At 43.4% G+C, this 19,210-nt stretch overlaps 1 protein-coding gene across 3 annotated transcripts in view; it reads right to left on the bottom strand.

Moving 5' to 3' along the window:
* cdh7a (cadherin 7a) overlaps positions 1 to 19,210 on the bottom strand; it is a 329,420-nt gene that overhangs the window by 82,752 nt on the left and 227,458 nt on the right. For all 3 annotated transcript variants that reach the window (XM_087986719.1, XM_043687680.2, XM_043687681.2), the window contains one exon: positions 18,215 to 18,382. In XM_087986719.1, coding sequence (XP_087842845.1) covers positions 18,215 to 18,382 — 168 coding nt within the window. The remainder of the gene's footprint in view (positions 1 to 18,214; positions 18,383 to 19,210) is intronic.

Below are 19,210 nucleotides of genomic sequence, written 5' to 3'. Positions count from 1 at the left end.
AGGCCTGTGACCAGTGGAGTGCCACAAGGATCGGTGCTGGGTCCTCTACTTTTTGTCATTTACATAAATGATTTGGATGCGAGCAAAAGAGGTACAGTTAGCAAATTTGCAGATGACACCAACATTGGAGATGTAGTGGACAGCAAAGAAGGTTACCTCAGATTACACCAGGATCTGGACCAGATGGGCCAATGGGCTGAAAAGTGGCAGATGGAGTTTAATTCAGATAAATGCGAGGTGCTGCATTTTGGGAAAGCAAATCTTTGCAGGACTTATACACTTAATGGTAAGGTCCTAGGGAGCATTGCTGCACAAAGAGACCTTGGAGTGCAGGTTCATAGCTCCTTGAAAGTGGAGTCACAATTAGATAGGATAGTGAAGAAGGTGTTTGGTATGCTTTCCTTTATTGATCAGAGTATTGAGTACAGGAGTTGGAAGGTCATGTTGCGGCTGTACAGGACATTGGTTGGGCTACTGTTGGAATATTGCATGCAATTCTGGTCTCCTTCCTATTGGAAAGATGTTGTGAAACTTGAAAGGGTTCAGAAAAGATTTACAAAGGTGTTGCCAGGGTTGGAGGATCTGAGCTACAGGGAGAGGCTGAACAGGCTGGGGCTGTTTTCCCTGGAGCGTCGGAGGCTGAGGGGTGACCTTATAGAGGTTTACAAAATTATGAGGGGCATGGATAGGATAAATAGACAAAGTCTTTTCCCTGGATTCAGGGAGTCCAGAACTAGAGGGCATAGGTTTAGGGTGAGGGGGGAAAGATATAAAAGGGGCAACTTTTTCATGTAGAGGGTGGTATGTGTATGGAATGAGCTGCCAGAAGATGTGGTAGAGGCTGGTACAATTGCAACATTTAAGAGGCATTCGAATGAGTATATGAATAGGAAGGGTTTGGAGGGATATTGGCTGGGTGCTGGCAGGTGAGAATAGACTGGGTTGGGATATCTGGTCAGCATGGACGGGTTGGACCGAAGGGTCTGTTTCCATGCTGTACATCTCTATGACTCTATGACTCTATTCTCCTGTTGAGACATTCATTAGATGGTTACTTGGATAGAAATGGTGTGCAGGGATACAGAGAGAAAGCTGGAGATTGGCAGCGGGTAATAGAAGAGGTGCAGTACGATAGGCCGAATGGCCTCATTCTATGCTGTTACAATTCTGCGATAAGGAAGTGTGGAAGGTAATCTCTTGCAAGAAGCATTTTGCTGAAGATTTGCCAGGAATATTCCTTTCACAACGTATCTGCTCAATAAAATGTGGCCCAGGAATTCAAAGGGGCCATCAGATAGCAGATCAACATAAAGGTCTCCGTCAAATCCATCAACTGTTCTTTGTTATTTGTACTTGTACAAACCCATCGAATCAACATGAAACAGACTTTTCAATGGCCAGTTAAAGGAAAAAAAAATGAGATCTTATACCATCGGCTACATCTTCAGCTGATGCCAAAGACTCATGCCAAGCTTAAAGTTGTAAACACACTTGGCAAGGAAGTGACTCGCATAATTCATTTTCTTTCCCAACTGACATTTTGTCTAATTTCTGCAGATAACATAAGTTATCCTTGATGCATGTCACTTAAACAACTGATCACCACAGGTGCAACTTCATCTTCATTCCCACCATTATCCCAGCATTCATGAAGCAAATCTGACATCATCAAGCTCTCCACATCTATGAACAACAGGAAATGTCTGTTTGTTTCTTATGCTTCCATTCAACTTTAGCATCTAACTTTCATGATGCCTACATCTACAAGGCACAGGTCAGGAGGAATGGAACACTCTCGGGTTTCCTTCGTTTCCCCAATCAAGATTCAAGAGGTTTGATACCACCCAGGACAAAGCAGCCCACTTGACTGATGTCCCATCCACAACCTTCAATATTCACCGCCCTCACATTGATGCACTGTACCATCTACAAAATGCACCAAAGCAACTTACCGGGGCTGCTTTGACAGCACCTTCCCAAATCACTACCTCTACACCTGGATGAGCAAAGGAACGGTGCTTGGTACTGAAACAACTCCACAGCGGCCAGTATCCCTTCACCAAGTCACCCTTTATTTACTCATGAACAGTCCTTCACTTTAGGATTGTCTCTGCAGAGTCAGCTGTCAGAGTGTCATTACATCTGATGCTCCCCTTTGTATCTGTCAGCCAGGGTTCCCTGATTGAACCAGATTTACAGCCCCACTCAGGGAACTCATATTCTACAAGGTCCAACTGACTGACTTTGTTACAATCAGTACAGAAACATAGAAGACAGGAGCAGGAGGAGGCTATTTGGTCCTTTCAGCATGCCCCACCATTCATCATAATCATGGCTGATCATTCAACTCAACAACTTAAGCCTGTCTTCTCCCCATAACCATTGATCCCAGTGCTAGATCTAACCACCTCTTGAATTCATTCAATGTTTTGGCATCAGCTACTTCCTTTGGTAATGAATCCCTCAGGCTCACCACTCCTTGAGTGGACAAACGTCTCCTCATCTCCATCCTAAATGGTCCACCCCGAATCCTCAGAATGTGAACCCTGGTTCTGGACACACCCACCACCGGGAACATCCTCCCTGCATCTACCCTGTCTAGTCCTGTTAGAATTTTATAAGTCTCTATGAGATCCCCCCTCCCTCGTTTTTCTGAAGTCCAGTGAAAACAATCCTAACCTAGTCAATCTCTCCTCATCCATCAGTCCTGCCATTCCCGGAATCAGCCTGGAAACATTCACTGCACTCCCTCAAGACCAAGAGTATTCTTCCTCAGAAAAAGAGACCAAAACTGCACGCAATATTCTAGGTGTGGCCTCACCAAGGCCCTGTATATCTGCATCAACACATCCCTGCTCCTGTACTTCAAATGTCTCGCAATGAAGGCCCAACTTTGGATTATATAATTTCCCCATCACTGTCAGTGTGTACAAACCCTAGAGCTCCCTTTTTACCTGGACTGCACCTGTATCTACAGCAAAAGGGTGTCCCCTCCCATGACTTCCTCAAGGCAATTAAGAATGCTCCCTCAATGCGAGGCTAGGCAGGACTCTTCCCAACCCACAGATTAGGAATACAATGCCAGGTATAAGAGTTTTAATATGCTGAGTTTCTGGCCCTGCTACAAACATTGACAAGGAACACATGCCCACCTAGCAGGGCAGTCTTGCATAAGCAGCTTCAGTCAGCTGAAGGCAGGTTACCCAGCCCTCAACTGGGCTCAAATTCCACCTCAAAGAGCTGCTGATGACCAACAGCTCTAGCGGTGACCACTGGGAGCAGCACTGCACTGACTATAAGCAGGGCGAAAATGAGGACTGCAGAAGGGCTGATGAAGGGCTTTTGCCTGAAACGTCGATTTTCCTGCTCCTAGGATGCTGCCTGATCTGCTGTGCTTTTCCAGCATCACACTCTATGACTATAGGCAGATCTACCACTCTCCATGGTGGAATCCATGGGCGCTGAGTCCGGAGGGGACAATAGGAGGGGATGCATGGGATTGTAAAGAAAGATGGGATGGTGTTGGTGTGAGGGGAGGATCTGACAGCAGGGCTAGGTAGGGTGGGAGGACTGATAGAGAGAGGCAGAGACTGGGAATTGGGGGGTTAGTGAGAGGCTCCTGAACTGGACATGGAGCCTGTTATGGAGATATCCCTTCCCTTTCATTTCCAGCTGGATTGTTCCCTGGAATAACTGAAGAAAGAATGCGCAATTAATCCAGATAAGGAGTAGATTCCTGCAGAGACTTACACAGTCTGCCAGAGTGTTGACAGAATGACATGTTCTGTTCATGTTTTTACACCATTGTGAGCTCTAAAATGGACCAGTACCAATGGAAGAGCAGACTCAAGGCTGAACTCACTCTGATTACACTCTCAGCGTTGTCATGTAATCTTTCATATCCATTAATAATGGAGCACATGATCATCAATACCATTTGACCACCAGCTATTTCCACAAGCACATTAAACAGAAATATTATTCACAAAGAGGGACCAACATAAAAATATGGATTTTGACAACTATGGTCAAGAAAGTAACACCTCGACTTCCTCAGGAGGCTAAGGAAATTCAGCATGTCCATAAAGACTCTTACAATTTTTTTACAGATGTACCACAGAAAACGTCCTACCTGGATGCAACACAGCGTGATACAGCAATTGCTCTTCCCAAGAGCGCAAGAGACTACAAGAGAGTCGTGAACATAGCCCAGTCCATCACACAAACTAGCCTTCCATCCATTGGCATCATCTATCCTTCTCACTGCCTCTGGGAACCAACCAACAAAAGACCCCTCTTACCCCGGTTATACTCTTGTATATACTCTGGAAGGTATAAAAGTTTGGATACACAAATAAATAGATTCAAGAACAGCTACTTCTCCACCGTTATCAGTCTTTTGAATGGACCTCTTTAATGTTAATGCTGATTTTCTCTCTGCACCCATTCGTCAGCTGTAACACTGTATCCTACACTCTGTTCTGTTACTCTGATGCACTTGTATGGTACAATGTACCAGGAGAAAGTGAGGACTGCAGATAATGGAGACCAGAGTTGAAAAATGTAGTGCTGGAAAAACACAGCAGGCCAGGCAGCATCCGAGGAGCAGGAGAATCGACGTTTCGGGCTTATGCACCACATTTTTCAACTCTGGTACTATCTACTAGTAAAGCATGTAAGACAACACTTTTCACTGTACCTCGGTACACGTGACAGTAATAAATTAAATCAATCTACATGAGTGAACTTGGATGAAGGGACACGTGTATAGAAGCCAGATTTGCTGATGATACAAGTAGAGGGAGGAAAGCACATAGTGAGGAGAGTGTAAAATGTCTGAAAGAGGAGAAAGTAGATTGAGGGAGTGGACAGAAGTTAGACAGATGTAAAAACATGAATAGGACATGTCATTCTGTCAACACTGCAGCAGACTGCAGGAATCTACTCTGGATTCAGTTATTCCAGGGAACAATCCAGCTGTTAGACAGTTAGACAGACATATCCTGGAAAAATGTGAGCCTTTCCATATTGCTAGGAGAAACAGAAAATTGGAATATTATTTAAATGTAGAGAGACTATAGAACACTGAGGTACAGTGGGATCTGGGTGTCATTGTACATGAAGTAGAAAATATCAGCACGCAGATGCATCAAGTAATTGGGAAGGCAAGTGGATGTTTCCTTTCATGTAAAGGGCTACTATAATAGCAGGAATGATGAGGCTTCATCTGGAGTATTGCATACAGTTTAACTCTTTTTATGTTAGGACACTGGAAGCATTTCCAAGAAGGTGTCTGACTGGTTCCTGGGATGAGGGGTTTGCCTTATAAGGGAAGATTGTGCAGTTTAGAAGGAGAATTGGTTTTATTGGAACATACAAGTTTCTAAGGAGGTGACAGAGTGTGGATGCTGGGAGGGTGTTTCTATCTTTAGGGTATTCTGGAATCAAGAAGCACAGTTTCGCAGTCGGGGCAACAGTATATACTATTACACTGCAGCAATTCACCAAAGATCCTGAGACAGGGAGGAGAAAGTGAGGTCCTGAAGAAGGGCTTATGCCCGAAACGTCGATTTCCTGCTCCTTTGATGCTGCCTGACCTGCTGCGCTTTTCCAGCAATACTTTTTTCAGCAAAGAGTCTGAGACAGCAGCTTCCAACCTCACAATAACTTCCATCTAGAAGGACAAGGACAGCAGATAGATGAGAATACCACTGCCCTGCTAGTTCTCCTCCAAGCCACTCACTATCCCGACATGGAAATGTATCACCATTCCTTCAGTGTCGCTGAATCAAAATCCTGGAATTCCCTCCCTAAGGGCATTATGGGTCTACCTAGAACACGTGAACTGCAGCAGTTCAAAAAAGCAGCTCACCCCCACCTTCTCAAGGGTAACTAGGGATGGGCAATAAACGCTGGCCCAGCCAGCAACACCTACTTCCTACAACAGGATAAAACAAAATGGGCTCAGATTTAGAATCACTGAGAAAATACAAGGACTGGGCAATTGTTCACTCAACAAGCTTGATGCCAACAAAGGGCACATCAAGGCTATTCTGCAGAATAATGTCTACACTCATGAGATCAATTCTCATTGTATATCACACTAATCATGAATGATCATAAAGCCATCAGTTTTCATGCCCAGCCTACCTCAGATTGCCCTGGAAGGGAAAGATATCTCAAAAACTAGAGGTAAAGCTAACTGTTTCACATTGGTACTATAGTAACAGGCTTGGTATTGGCCATTAACAGGGTGCTGCCCCTCTGCCAAAAAGACATTCCTTCACACAAATGAGTAATGTGATATATGAATTTCACTGCCACTGTGATGCCAGGTATATAGCCCTTAAACCACAATGACTGGCAGATCATATAAAACAGCATATTTCTTTGGATGTTCATAAAATGCAAGGTACTGACAGTCAAGTCAATGGTTCAGGCCTCTGTTGATATAATTCGGGAAACTAATCATCTCACTGAAGATTGCAGAGATCCCAAAATGCCCGCTTGCAGAATTGTGCAGGAACTGCTGAAGAGCAGCAGACAGATTTCACAACCTACCCACTCCGCCAAAGACCACCAGAAACAAAGAGGGAAACTAGACATCCACCCTCTGTTCACTGTTCTAATTTCTAACTACCAATCTGCCACTAGCCCCTACATTGCAAACTCACTCCTTCAACACTTCCATCTATTTTCGTCTCCTTAACTTCAGCAAAGTTGGAAAATTAACTCAGAGTCATGGATGACACACAGGCTGCAAGACATGCTGGCTGAATTTCACACCGTTGCCAAAGAGAGAGATGAAATCAGTTACTCGGGAATAAGGTTTGGAATGGGGAACCAAGGACAAGGAATGTCCCCAGTAGTCAGTTGGGAAGAGAGTTCTGGTTCATCCAATGCTGCATGTTGGATAAACAACCTGATAATTCAGCAACAATTGGAAGAGGTGGTGAAGTGGAGTAGTGTATCACCAGCGCAATTGTGAAAACTAATGCTATGTCTTTGGGTTATGACACTGAGAGATATCGGGTAGATGTTAAACAGGAGGAGGGTCGTACATATATCCTTACAGGATACTAATGGCAACGATGTAGGGACAGTCTTTCTCCAGCTTAAACAACGTTGAAAGGAGACAAGATGTGAAAATGTATCATTGTGCACTCATTAGGATGAGGATGAAAGAAACTGGCTTGAGGAAAGAGGTCTGAAGAATGACCCGAAACATTAACCTTGCCTTCTCTCCACAGACGCTACAAGGCCTGCTGAGTTTCTCCAGCAATTTCTGTTTTTGCTTGAGAAAGGGCACCATTTTACACAACATGACAAGTATGCTAAGCAACATTCCCCTCCCTCTTCTCATGGACAATTTGGCATTCCTTCTTTTCAAGTCTGTTTCTTGTGTCCTAGTGACACTAAGAGCGAGATGGAAAGCTTTAACGTTTCATTTCTTTTTAGAAATGTTGAGATTTTCTGGCTACAATTAGATAGATAAAAATAGAACCTCCCAAGTAAGAGCAGCCATACCCAGCTGGCTAATAGTGGTGAGACATTGGAACGAGGTGGTGTTATCAAAGGATGCAGGCAGGTCGTGAAGGATGAAGAAGGATCATTTACCTTTGTCACAGTAACGCAGGATAACATTTGTGACTTTAATCAAAGTTGTTTCAGTACTGCAGCGGGTATTGGAGATATTGCAACACGGAGTTCCAGGAAAAAATTGAAAGGTAACAAAACAATCCAGGACTCAGGTGAGAAAAGCAATGTTCATTTTCGATTGTGATGCTTAAGGGTTGAGGGATTCACATTTGGGAGTATTTTTGAGCTGAGGGTTTAAAGGAGATCTGAGGGGATTGTTAACATAAAGGCTAACTTGGGGACAGAGAAAGATCGTCGGGCATGAAAATACGATGGAGGGGGAAGAAGGGGAGTGTCATGGATGAGATGAGTTTAGAAAGGGCGTATAAAACATATATAAGTAGATTACAGAGAGAGTGCCCCATACAGTCTGCCCAGCTCACTCTGCCTTTCGAAATGGTCAAAACTGATCCTCTACCTCAATGTAATAATCTCACATCCTCCCCATGCCCCTAGAAACCTTCAGTTTCTAGAAATCTATCTAATTCTTTCTTAAATTTATCTCAGTGCTTGGCCCCCACAGCTTTCTGTGGTGGAGAATTTCACCATTCACTACCTTCTGCACAAAGATATACAATCAAGTACAAAGGAACGAGGACAGAGTCAGGTGGGGCGGACTGGGAAAAGAGTTTAGCAGAAAATCTACTGAATGGATAATGGAAGCTGTTTAGTTCATGGCTCACTATAAAGATACACCCAGTGACAAAGTAGAGTACTAGGCAGAGGATTAACCAACCCTAGTTAACCAAGGAAATTAAGCATTGTACTAGTGACAAGAAAATGTGGCAATGTATCAAAATTTAGGGAAGAGGATTGGGAAAGATTCAAAAACCAACAAAAAAGGGGAGAAAATAAACTATGAGCATAAGCGAGCAGGTAATGTAAAAATGGACAGTGTAAGCTTCTTTAAATATATATAAAAAGTAAAGAAAAATGGCCAAAATTAATATTAGCTTCTTAGAGAATCAGGTGGGGAACCAGAAAATAGCAGAGGAGTTGAATAATTATTTTGTCTCCGTCTTTATGGTTGAATAGCATTTTAAAAATAATAAATCGAGCTGCAAACATTGGGAAGAATGCAAGTAAATGAGGAAAATAGCTTCAGGGAAACAAATGAGATTGAAGCCTGATAAGACTGCAGGACCTTATTGGCTGCATCATCGAACATTAAAAGAAATAGCCACAGGGAAAAGTGGTTGCACTGATGTAATTTTTCAGGGTTCCTTGGGTTGAGGATTGAAAAGCTGCCAATGCAACACACTTACTCAGGCACTGGCATGTTCATCCAAGTGGCCATGCTTTGAGGTTGTCGAACCCAATGCTGAGTTCCTCAAGGCTGCTGAGCCTGACCCTTCCACCTGACTAAAATGAAACAAAAGAACTGAAGATTCTGGAAATCTGAAACAGAAGCGGAAATGGCTGGAGAAACTCAGCAGCATCTGTGCAAAGGAAATAGAGCTTTGAATTCCATTTGCCCTTCTTCAAGAACTGGGTGCTCTGGGCACCCTCACCATCTGGGCAAAAGTGAGGACTGCAGATGCTGGAGACTAGAGTCAAGATTAAAGTGGTTCTGGAAAAGCACAGCAGGTCAGGCAGCATCCAAGAAGCAGGAAAATCGATGTTTCAGGCAGGAGTCTCCTGCCCCATTAGTTCCTCCCCACTCTGTGCCAACAGCATAAAAACCATTTTCCAAGCCCTTCAGCTCCAAGGAAGAGTCTTATCAGACTTGAAATGTTCACTCTGTTTTTCCCTCTCCACAGATAACCCAGAACCGTTGAGTTCCTCTGGCATTTTCTATTTATTTTCTGAAAGAGTGCCTTGCTAAAATGATACAATGCAGTCATCAGACCACAGATGGAATACTGTGAACCATTTTGGTCCCTTATTTAAGGAGAGATATACTGGCATTGCAGGCAGTCTGGACAAAGTTCTTTTCTTTTAATTCATGCATGGGGCATGAGCATCGCTGGCTGGGCCAGCATTTATTGCATTGCCTAGTTGCCCCTGAGAAGGTGGTGGTGAGCTGCTGTCTTGAACCACAGCAGTCGTTTGTACAACTAAGCTGCTTGCTGGACCATTTCAGAGCACAGTTGAGAGTCAACCACATTACTGTGAGTTTGGAGTCACATAAAGGCTAGAGCAAGTGAAGATGGGAGATTTCCTTCCCTGAAGGACCTTAGTGAATCAGATGGGTTTTCCCAAACTCGGCCATTGGTCCAGGGTCATCAGTAGATTCATAATTCTAGATTTTTTTTTAGATTCCCTGCAGTGTGGAAACAAGCCCTTCAGCCCAACAAGTCCACACCGACCCTCTGAAGAGTAACCCACCCAGACTCATTTCCCTCTAACTAATGAACCTAACACTACGGGCAATTTAACATGGCCAATTCATCTCACCTGCACATCTTTGTGACTGTGGGAGGAAACCGGAGTACCCAGAGGAAACCCATGCAGTCACGGGGAGAATGTGCAAACTCTACACAGACAATCACCCGAGGCTGGGGTCGAACATGGGACCCTGGTGCTGTGAGGTACCAGTGCTAACCACTGAGCCACCGTGCTGCCCTTAAGAAATGAGGGCTCGTCCGGGATTTGAACCCGGGATCTCTCGCATGTCCACCCAGCTGAAGGCCCGAAGTGAGAATCATACCCCTAGACCAATGAGCCACATACCCCGGGTGGCTTAATTGAATTCAAATTCCACCATTTGCCACGGCAGGATTTGAACCCGGCTTAACTAGGTTGATTCTAGGTATGAAAACAGTCTCTTATGGGAAGAGGTTGAGTGTGTTGGGCCTGTGCTCATTGGAGTTTAGAAGAATGACTGCCACCTTATTGAAACATACAAGATTCCTCGGATTCTTGACTGAGTCAGAGACAGAAAGATTCTACCCTCGTGTGAGAGTCTGGGATCGGAGGGGCATAATCTCAGAATAAGCCGTCATCCAATCAATCAGGATAGAGTTGAGGAAGAATTTCCTCTCTCAGAGAGTGATAATGCTATGGCATTCTTTAGCACAGAGGGCTGTTGAGGCTGAATCATTGTGTATTCATGGCTGAGATAGAGAGATGTGTAATCAGTCAGGGAATCAAGGTTATGGGGAATAGGCAAGAAAGTGGAGTTGAGGATTATCATAACCGCCATGACCTCATCGAATGGCAGAGGTAGCTCAACAGGTTGAATAGCCTCCTTTTACCCCAATGTCTTCTGGTCTTCTAGTTTGGTTCGTAACAAATTGAATACTTGGGCATGAAAGCAAGCATTTAGAGCTTTTATAACTGATCAGTCTAATCAATGGGCTGCTTCAGCCTCCGTCTCTCCTGTGTGTGACAAAACCACAATTTGATTTTGTTGACTCTGTCATGGGATGTGGGCATCACTGGCAAGCCCTGTATTTACTGCCAATCTCTCAATTTTCCCTCAACTGAATTGTCTTGCTTTGCCAGTTTAGAGATACTTAAGGGTTGTAGATCTGGAGTCACGTGGACCATAGACCAGACCCAGGCTGACAGATTTCCTTCCCTTAAGAGCATTTGATAACCTGATCAGCCTTTACAACATCAGGGATAGCGACCTACTGAATAAGATTCACTCTTACTGAGTAGATTGTCATTGCAAATTTGTTAGTTTAATTTAAACTCGATGAGCTAGTGTGATGGGACTGAACTGGAGAATTATCCCTGAGCATTAGGGAAGGCAATGGCCTCATGGTATTATCATGGGACTGTTAACACAGAGACCCAGATAATGATCTGGGGGCACAGTTTTGAATATTGCCACATAGAGAATGGAATTTGAATGCAATAAAAATCTGGAATTAAGAGTCCAGTGATGACCATGAATCCATTGGTGGGAAAACCCATCTGGTGTATTAATGTCCTTTAGGAAAGGAAACTGCCATCATTCTGGATTAGTGGTGCTGAAAGAGCACAGCAGTTCAGGCAGCATCCAAGGAGAAACTGCCATCATTACCTGGTCAGGCCTACATGTGACTCCAGACCCACAGCAATGTAGTTGACTCTTAACTGCCCTCTGGGCATTTAGGGATGGGCAATAAATGCTGGCCTAGCCAGCGACACCCTCATCCCGTCAACGAATTAAATAAAAACTTGGCTCTCTCACTTACTAGCCCAGCTCCATATTTCTTCCTGCAACTTTCTATCAGGCTGAAGAAGACCTATGTCCCGTTTGACCCCGAGTGAACATTCTATTTTCATACTTAGTGCGTCAAAAAGACACCAATGCCTGCTTCGGTGCCATCACCCATCCTCAGCCCTTGTGACAGAACACCTGCTGAAGCCCTCATCCATACACTGGTCATGGTCAGACCCCACTGCGTTCTGGATCCACTGGCAAGCCTTCCCAGGTGTGCACTATCCCAAAGTTCTGCTACTCAGTTGGAGCACCAAATCCACTTCACCACCACGTTTCCTCTTGAAGACAAACACCTTTTCATCAAAAGATCCATCAAACCTGTTCCCCCTCCACCCCCCCCCCCCCCCCCCCCCCACCCCCGACCCATCACCACCACTATTTTCAACCATCACTACCTTCCTAACTGGCACAATTAAATCCTTATATAGTCTTATCTCTCAATGTAGCTGCGATCTTCTCCATCCTTATAACCTTTCAATTCTAACAGCTTGCTCACACCTCTCTTTCACCAGCGGCCGTGCCTTCAGTAGCTTGGGAGCACAGCTTTAGAGTTTGTTTCTGAGGCTGCATTTGATACATTCTTAATTGACAAGCGAGTCAAAGGTTGTAGAGGTAGACAGGAAATTACAGTTGATATCAAATCCTAACCCTAACTCTAACACAAACCCTTTCTAAAACAGAGAATAGAGAATAACAGAGAATCACAGCAATTCTGGCAGCATCTGTGGAGACAGCAATGGAGATAACGTTTCGAGGTCTTGGTATGACTCTTTTAGAATTCCTCTTCACAGATTTGGGAAAATCAGTGCATCACCATTAAATACCAAGTATCATGACTTTCAGTGGCTCAGTCACATTCCAATGGGCAGGTTTCCCATCTCCTGCCATTCCTGTCCCTAACTAAACAGAGGTCAGGATTCCCACCAGCGGGACGATTGCAGACAATTCCATTAAATAAATGGTTTGGATTTGCCCTGATACTTCATCTGGTGCCTAAACAATGATTTATAAAGGTTCTTCAATAATGAGGAGCTTTTAAGACAAGCTTTCAATCACAGAATGTACTAATTCTAAAACGGAGCCAGCCATCTTCTGACTTTAATTATTTAAAGTAATATATCAACAAATTCCAGGTTGGCAATTTATTTCTACTTAATGATTTCTTGCCAAAGGTATATATGTTATTAAATTTGGATCATCAATTGAGAAATGGTTGGTTTTGCAGACTTAGCTCTCCCTCTAGATGTTTCTGTACTGAAATGATGGAAGAGACACAGTTAAACTAAAAACCAGTATCATTCTGGGAACACAGTCAGAATAATATCATAAAAATGATAGCTGCTACCTCTGTGATACTTACATGGTTATGATACATGGTTAAGTGATTCAAATCTTCTACTTGGTAAGTGATCTGAGGGTTTATTTTATCCTGTCCAAATAATGCAGATTTGATTCTCTAACGTCAATTGATTCTTTTAAATAAAAGCTACAAACATTAGTGTGCTTATATCTATAAGCAGAGGTATATGCTTTGAAGAGGGTTATACTCTGTCATTGTTAATTGTTTCAAGGGATTTGGATGTCAATGGCTAGGCCACCATTTATTACCTATCTCTGAATGCTCTTGGCTTGCTAGGTCTCTTCAGAGGACAACTGAGAGTCAAGCACATTGCCGTGCGTCTGGAGTCACACGTAGGTCAAACTGGGTAAGGATGGCAGATTTCCATCTCTGAAGGACATTAAGGAACCCGATGGGTCCATGCAAAAATCGATGATCATTGCATCGTCACCAACAGTGAAGCTAGCTTTACATTCCCGATTTTACGAACTGAATCTAAATGCCACCAGCTGCTGTGATGGGATTTGACCCACAATTCTCAGAGTATTAGTCTGGGGCCCCTAGGTTTTGGGGAGGTCATGCTGCAGTGGTGAAGTCTTTGGACTAGTAAACCAGAACTCCCAGGCTAAAGATTTTCAGAGCATGGATTTGAATCCTACTATGGCAGATGGTGGCATTTGAATTCTGTAGAAAGATAGCCAATGGCAACTATGTAACCACTGTCAATTATAAAAACCCATTTGGTTCACTCATGCCCTTTGGAAGTGAATCTGTGATTTTAACTGGCCTGGACTACATGAGACTTCAGACCCACCGCAATGAGGTTGACTCTTAACTACCCTCAGGGCAATTAGACATGGGCAGTAAATGCTGGCCGGACTACTGATACTCGTGAAAGAATTAAAAAAGTCATTCAGAGATGTCATCACCCCCTCCTCAGCATCTCTACCGCTTACTGAAGATGTTCACTGCTTGGTATCTTGAATGGTAAGAATCTTGCTATCGATTAACCAAAGCCTAATGCTCTCCAGGTCTTGCTGTGTGCAGTCACAAATCATTTCAGGATCTGTCCAATAATATCTGGGGAGGTGTGAATGATACTCCACGCTATACAACCAGCAGCAATCATCCTCATCTCTGACTTTATGGTACAGAGAACCTCTCTTCTCTATCTTCCACAGCCCTCGTAATGAATGTGAGTTCCTTTGAAGATGGCTGACTGAACTCTCCAGATTCTCTTGAAAATGTAGCTGACTTGCTCTGACAAATTCCCTGCTGATCTTGATGCTTTTCCTCGATGGATGATTAATGATCTGAATATTGAATAGCAGTAACTCCCCTCCCACTGGGCAGTGCAAGTTTCAGCTGAAACAAGACTTTCTTTCCCCTTGTTAATAATAAAGACTATTCAAAAAATAAGTTCAATACTCTACCAAGAATGGCACCAGTGAAGTCTATCATTGTTGAAATAATCTGGAGAATTCACTGTGGGATGATGAAATAATAAAATATATCAGAATACATGAGCCAATGTGTTAGCCTGCTTGAAGTTTTAAGGAAATTAATGTTTTGCAGATCTTTTTAAAAATTGGTATAATCTTGTAAATTAGCATTTATAAATTGGAGCTTTGATTGACTGAAAATTATAACATTGAAGGTACAGCCAGCATAGGAGCAGAGACAGAACCCTGTTGGAATATCTTAACAGGTCACAAAAATTAGTTTTGAAGAGGTGTCACTACAGTGGCCAGTGCCCCAGGATAATACTGTAGGAAAAAGGAGTTAAATCCCAACATGGAGAAAGTGAGGACTGTAGATGCTGGAGATCAGAGCTGAAAAATGTTTTGCTGGAAAAGCGCAGCAGGTCAGGCAGCATCCAAGGTGCAGGAGAATCAACATTTCGGGCATAAGCTTATGCCCGAAATGTCGATTCTCCTGCTCCTTGGATGCTGCCTAACCTGCTGCGCTTTTCCAGCAACACATTTTTCAGCAGTTAAATCCCAACATGGCAGATGGTGAAAACTGGATTAAATTTTAAAAACTGCTATAAAATGCATAGTTACACAGTGGGAATGTAGCCACTGTTGATTATTGTAAAAACCCATCCAGTTCATGAATGTCCTTTTAGGGAGGGAAATCTGCCATCCTTACCTGGTCTGGCCTACATGTGACTCCAGACCTACAGCAATGTGGTTGACTCTTAACTGCCCTCTGGACTGGCCCGAGCAAGACATTCAGTTGTAACAAACCACAACAAGGTCTGACAAAAAGGATGAGCCTCCTGATATGGCCCAAGGCACCGCAAAAACACTGACAAACAGAGCCTTCTTCGCTGGTATCTAGGAGCTTGTGGGAGAGCCGTCCCACAGGTCAGTCAAGAAACACTCCAGGTTGAACCATGCGGCTAGAGTGGTGGCATCATGTCAATTCGAGATCCCATCACTCCAACATCAGTGAGGTTTACCGAGGAAAACTCATCGAGACCGAGGAGAACATGAACTGACAGCTGTCTGACATGACTGTCACCTCCCGGTATGGGCACGTGGCTCAGCTGGAGTAGGCCTCCAATTTCCTGATTCTACCAGAAATGCTAACACACATTGCCTTTTCTTTTGTTTTAGTCACTCATTGAATGAGGGCTTCACTGGACAGGACAGCATTTACTGCCCATCCCTAATTGCCCAAAAGGCAGTTAAGAGTTGGTCACATTGCTGCTGGTCTAGAGTCACATGTAGGCCAGACCAGATATGGATGGCAGTTTCCTTCCTGAAAGGACAGTTAGTGAACCAAATGGGCTTTTCCAACAATCGACAATGGAATCATGATCATCATTAGATTCTTGATCCCAGATTTCTATTGAATTCAAATTGCACCATCTGCCATGGCAGGATTTGAACCTGGGTCTCAGGATTAGGGGTCTATCATTAATATCAATAGAACATCAGCTCTCCAGCTCAGCCTGAGCTCCTCACCTTGGTGTCCTATTTTCTTCAATTTTTTTATCAATGAGCTTCCATCCATTATAAAGTCACAAGTGGAATATTCACTAATATTATACAATCTTCAGAACAATTTGCCATTCCTCAGATACTGAAGTAGCCCTTGACCATTGACTCAGACAACATTCAGGCTTAGACTCAGAAGCAGCAAGTAACATTCATGCCACACAACTGCCTGACAATGGCCATCTCTGAAAAAGGAGAATCCAACCATCACCCCCAGCATTGAAGAACATTTCCATCACAAAATCCCCACTTTCATTAGGGCTGGGAATCATCATTAACCAGTGAACCGAGGTTAGCCAATACTTGGGCTACAAGAGTGGGTCAGAGGCTCAGGATTCTATTGTGAGGAACTCAATTCCTGACTCTTTGAATCCTGCCCACCATCTACTGGCTACAGGTCAGGAGCATGATAGAATTCTTTCCAGTCGCTTCAACAACATTCAAGGTATTCAACACTATCTAGGACAAAACAATCTGCTTAATTGACGTCCCACCTACAACCTTCCCTTTACCATCAACACAGAATGGCAACAGTGTATAATATCTAGAAGGTGCACTGCATCAACTCACCAAGGCTCACTTGACAGCATCTTCCAACTCACGACTTCTGCCATCTCTTCGAATTGGGTCTGTTAATTAACTCCAATTTAACCAATGGTATCATTGTATCCAGCCTCAAATATTGTTCCTCCATTCCATGCCATTTAAATCTTCCCTTGCCAGTCCTCCCATAAATCCACCCTATCCCTCCACGAAACAGACCAGTGTAGTTTCCATAAGACATAGGAGTGGAAGCAAGGCCATTCAGCCCATTGAGTCCACTGCACCATTCAATCATGGCTGATGGGCGTTTCAACTCCACTTACCCGCATTCTCCTCATAGACCTTAATTCCTTGCGAGATCAAGAATTTATCAATCTCTGCCTTGAAGGCACCCAACATCCTGGTCTCCACCGGACTCCGTGGCAATGAATTCCACAGGCCCACCACTCTCTGGCTGAAGAAATCTCTCCACATTTCCATTCTAAATTGACCCCCTCCAATTTTAAACCATTTGTAAGCCATGATTGAAGGTCTTGATGCAGAGAGAGAAAAATCAAGATGCCTTTTGTTGGTGGGCTCCACCTACCTTCTAATGTTTTCATTCTCTGCCAAATGACCCCAGTTCCTCTACCTGTCCTGTCTACCACCAAACATTGACAGATATCCATGCATTATCGGCTCCAGCCTCCCACATAACATTTTATTTTCCACCTGCAGCAGGGTTGCAGACATCTGCTTTATTCTGACTCATCAACACTGTCTAGACTGTCACAACCTGCCTAATATTACAATTCATATGCTTCGTGATGTTTTATTAAGAGGCTGAGTTATAGTCGTAAAGTCACACAGTACAGAAACAGACTCTTTGGTCCAACCAGTCTATACTCTCAAATTAAACTAGTCCCACTTGCCTGCACTTGGTCCATATCCTTCCAAACATTTCTTATTCATGTTCCTATCTTTTAAATGTTTGCGATTAATAACATCCATCAATATTGACCAGTGAATAACACCAGTTTAAATGACTGAAAACAACTTTAACAAACTACACAGGACATGTTGCTGGGTTCCTTAGCAAATGAAAATAAAATTCAAGGACTTTTAACATATTGGCTGCCTGGCTTTCTGCTCAATTTTTATTTAAACTAAAGCGAAAAATGGTCTGAAGCTCAATTTAAGTTGGACTTAATTTGCACTAAAAATGCTGTGACCTTTTGTGTGGATGAGGTTCAAGTCGTTCAGAGCTAAAGAAGTTAGCTCTCTCCACAGCTGTTGCCAGGCCTGTAGAGTTTCTCCAGTGATTTCTGATTTAATTTCAGATCTCCAGCATCCGCAGTATTATGGTTTTGTGCTGATTTTGAGTAAGTAGAAATGTCAGGCAGTAACATTTGTGAACAGGAACCAAAATATGAATGGAAGCCAACGTGTATTAATATATTCTAATCTACTGCTTCACCTTACCAAGCAGGACAATATCACAGTGAGAGTTTGATGTATCGTTTGCTTTGATGAAAAAACAATATAGTTCCTTACTGCGAGAGAAGTGAGGTGGGTTGTCATTGACATCGCTCAGAGTAACAGTGATTGATGTCGTCCCAGACAAGCCTCCCATCTGTCCAACCATGTCTTTAGCTTGTATAACCAGTAGGTAGCGATCCTTAACCTCTCGGTCCATGTTCGGCAGAGCTGTTCTGATGATTCCTGAAATACATATCCGAAAAGATCAGTTGTAGGGCTCCATGTGTCTGAAACATGACTGGCATACAAATTCATTTCTTCCAGCATGCATTTATTGAGTGGTCACGCTGTTCAAGAACAGCTTCCAAGGTCTGATTTAATACATCCACAACCTCACTGATGGCTTAAAGTTGTTAATAATTTACTACTGTCTGTGCAGCAGAATTCACAGAGTCATGCAGTGCATCAAGCCTGTCCTTTGTAGAGCTATCCAATTAGTGCCACTCCCCAGCTCTGTAACCACAGCCATAAGAAAAACCTCCACTTCAAGCAAATATCTTACTCTCTTTTTGAAAATTATCCCTGAATCTGCTCTTGCTCTCTTTCAGGCACAGACCGTGACAAATTTGCTGTGTTAAAAAAAACAACTTTTCCTTTTCTCCTGTATCCTCTCATAACCAAATCTCCTTCTACTAGAAGAGGTTTCTGCATCTTCACTCCAACAAGACCTTCCATAATTCTTTTGGTGAACGCAACCCAGTAAATTACACAAGGCTACCTTCATCTGTTAGCTGAGAGTGAGGACTGCAGGTCAGCCAGCAGCCGTGGAGCAACAGAGTTGACATTTCAGGCACAACCCTTCTCATTATGCCTAAAACGTTGACTCTCTTGCTCCTCGGAGGCTGCCTGATCTGCTGTGCTTTTTCCAGCACCCATGCTTTATCAACATTCATTCATTGATTCCATCTACTGCCATGGGAAAGCAACCAACATAATCGAAGAGGGTAAAGTGAGGATTGCAGATGCTGGAGTTCAGTGTTGAGAGTGTGGGACTGGAAAAGCTTGATGAAG

This window comes from Chiloscyllium plagiosum, unplaced genomic scaffold, assembly GCF_037043375.1.
Source record: "Chiloscyllium plagiosum isolate Xiang-an unplaced genomic scaffold, Cpla_swu_hap1 HiC_scaffold_4, whole genome shotgun sequence".
In the NCBI taxonomy this organism is placed as follows: Eukaryota; Metazoa; Chordata; class Chondrichthyes; order Orectolobiformes; family Hemiscylliidae; genus Chiloscyllium; species Chiloscyllium plagiosum.
The sequence above is the reverse complement of the archived record's forward strand: the minus strand, read 5'-3'. Positions and strand labels throughout refer to the sequence as shown.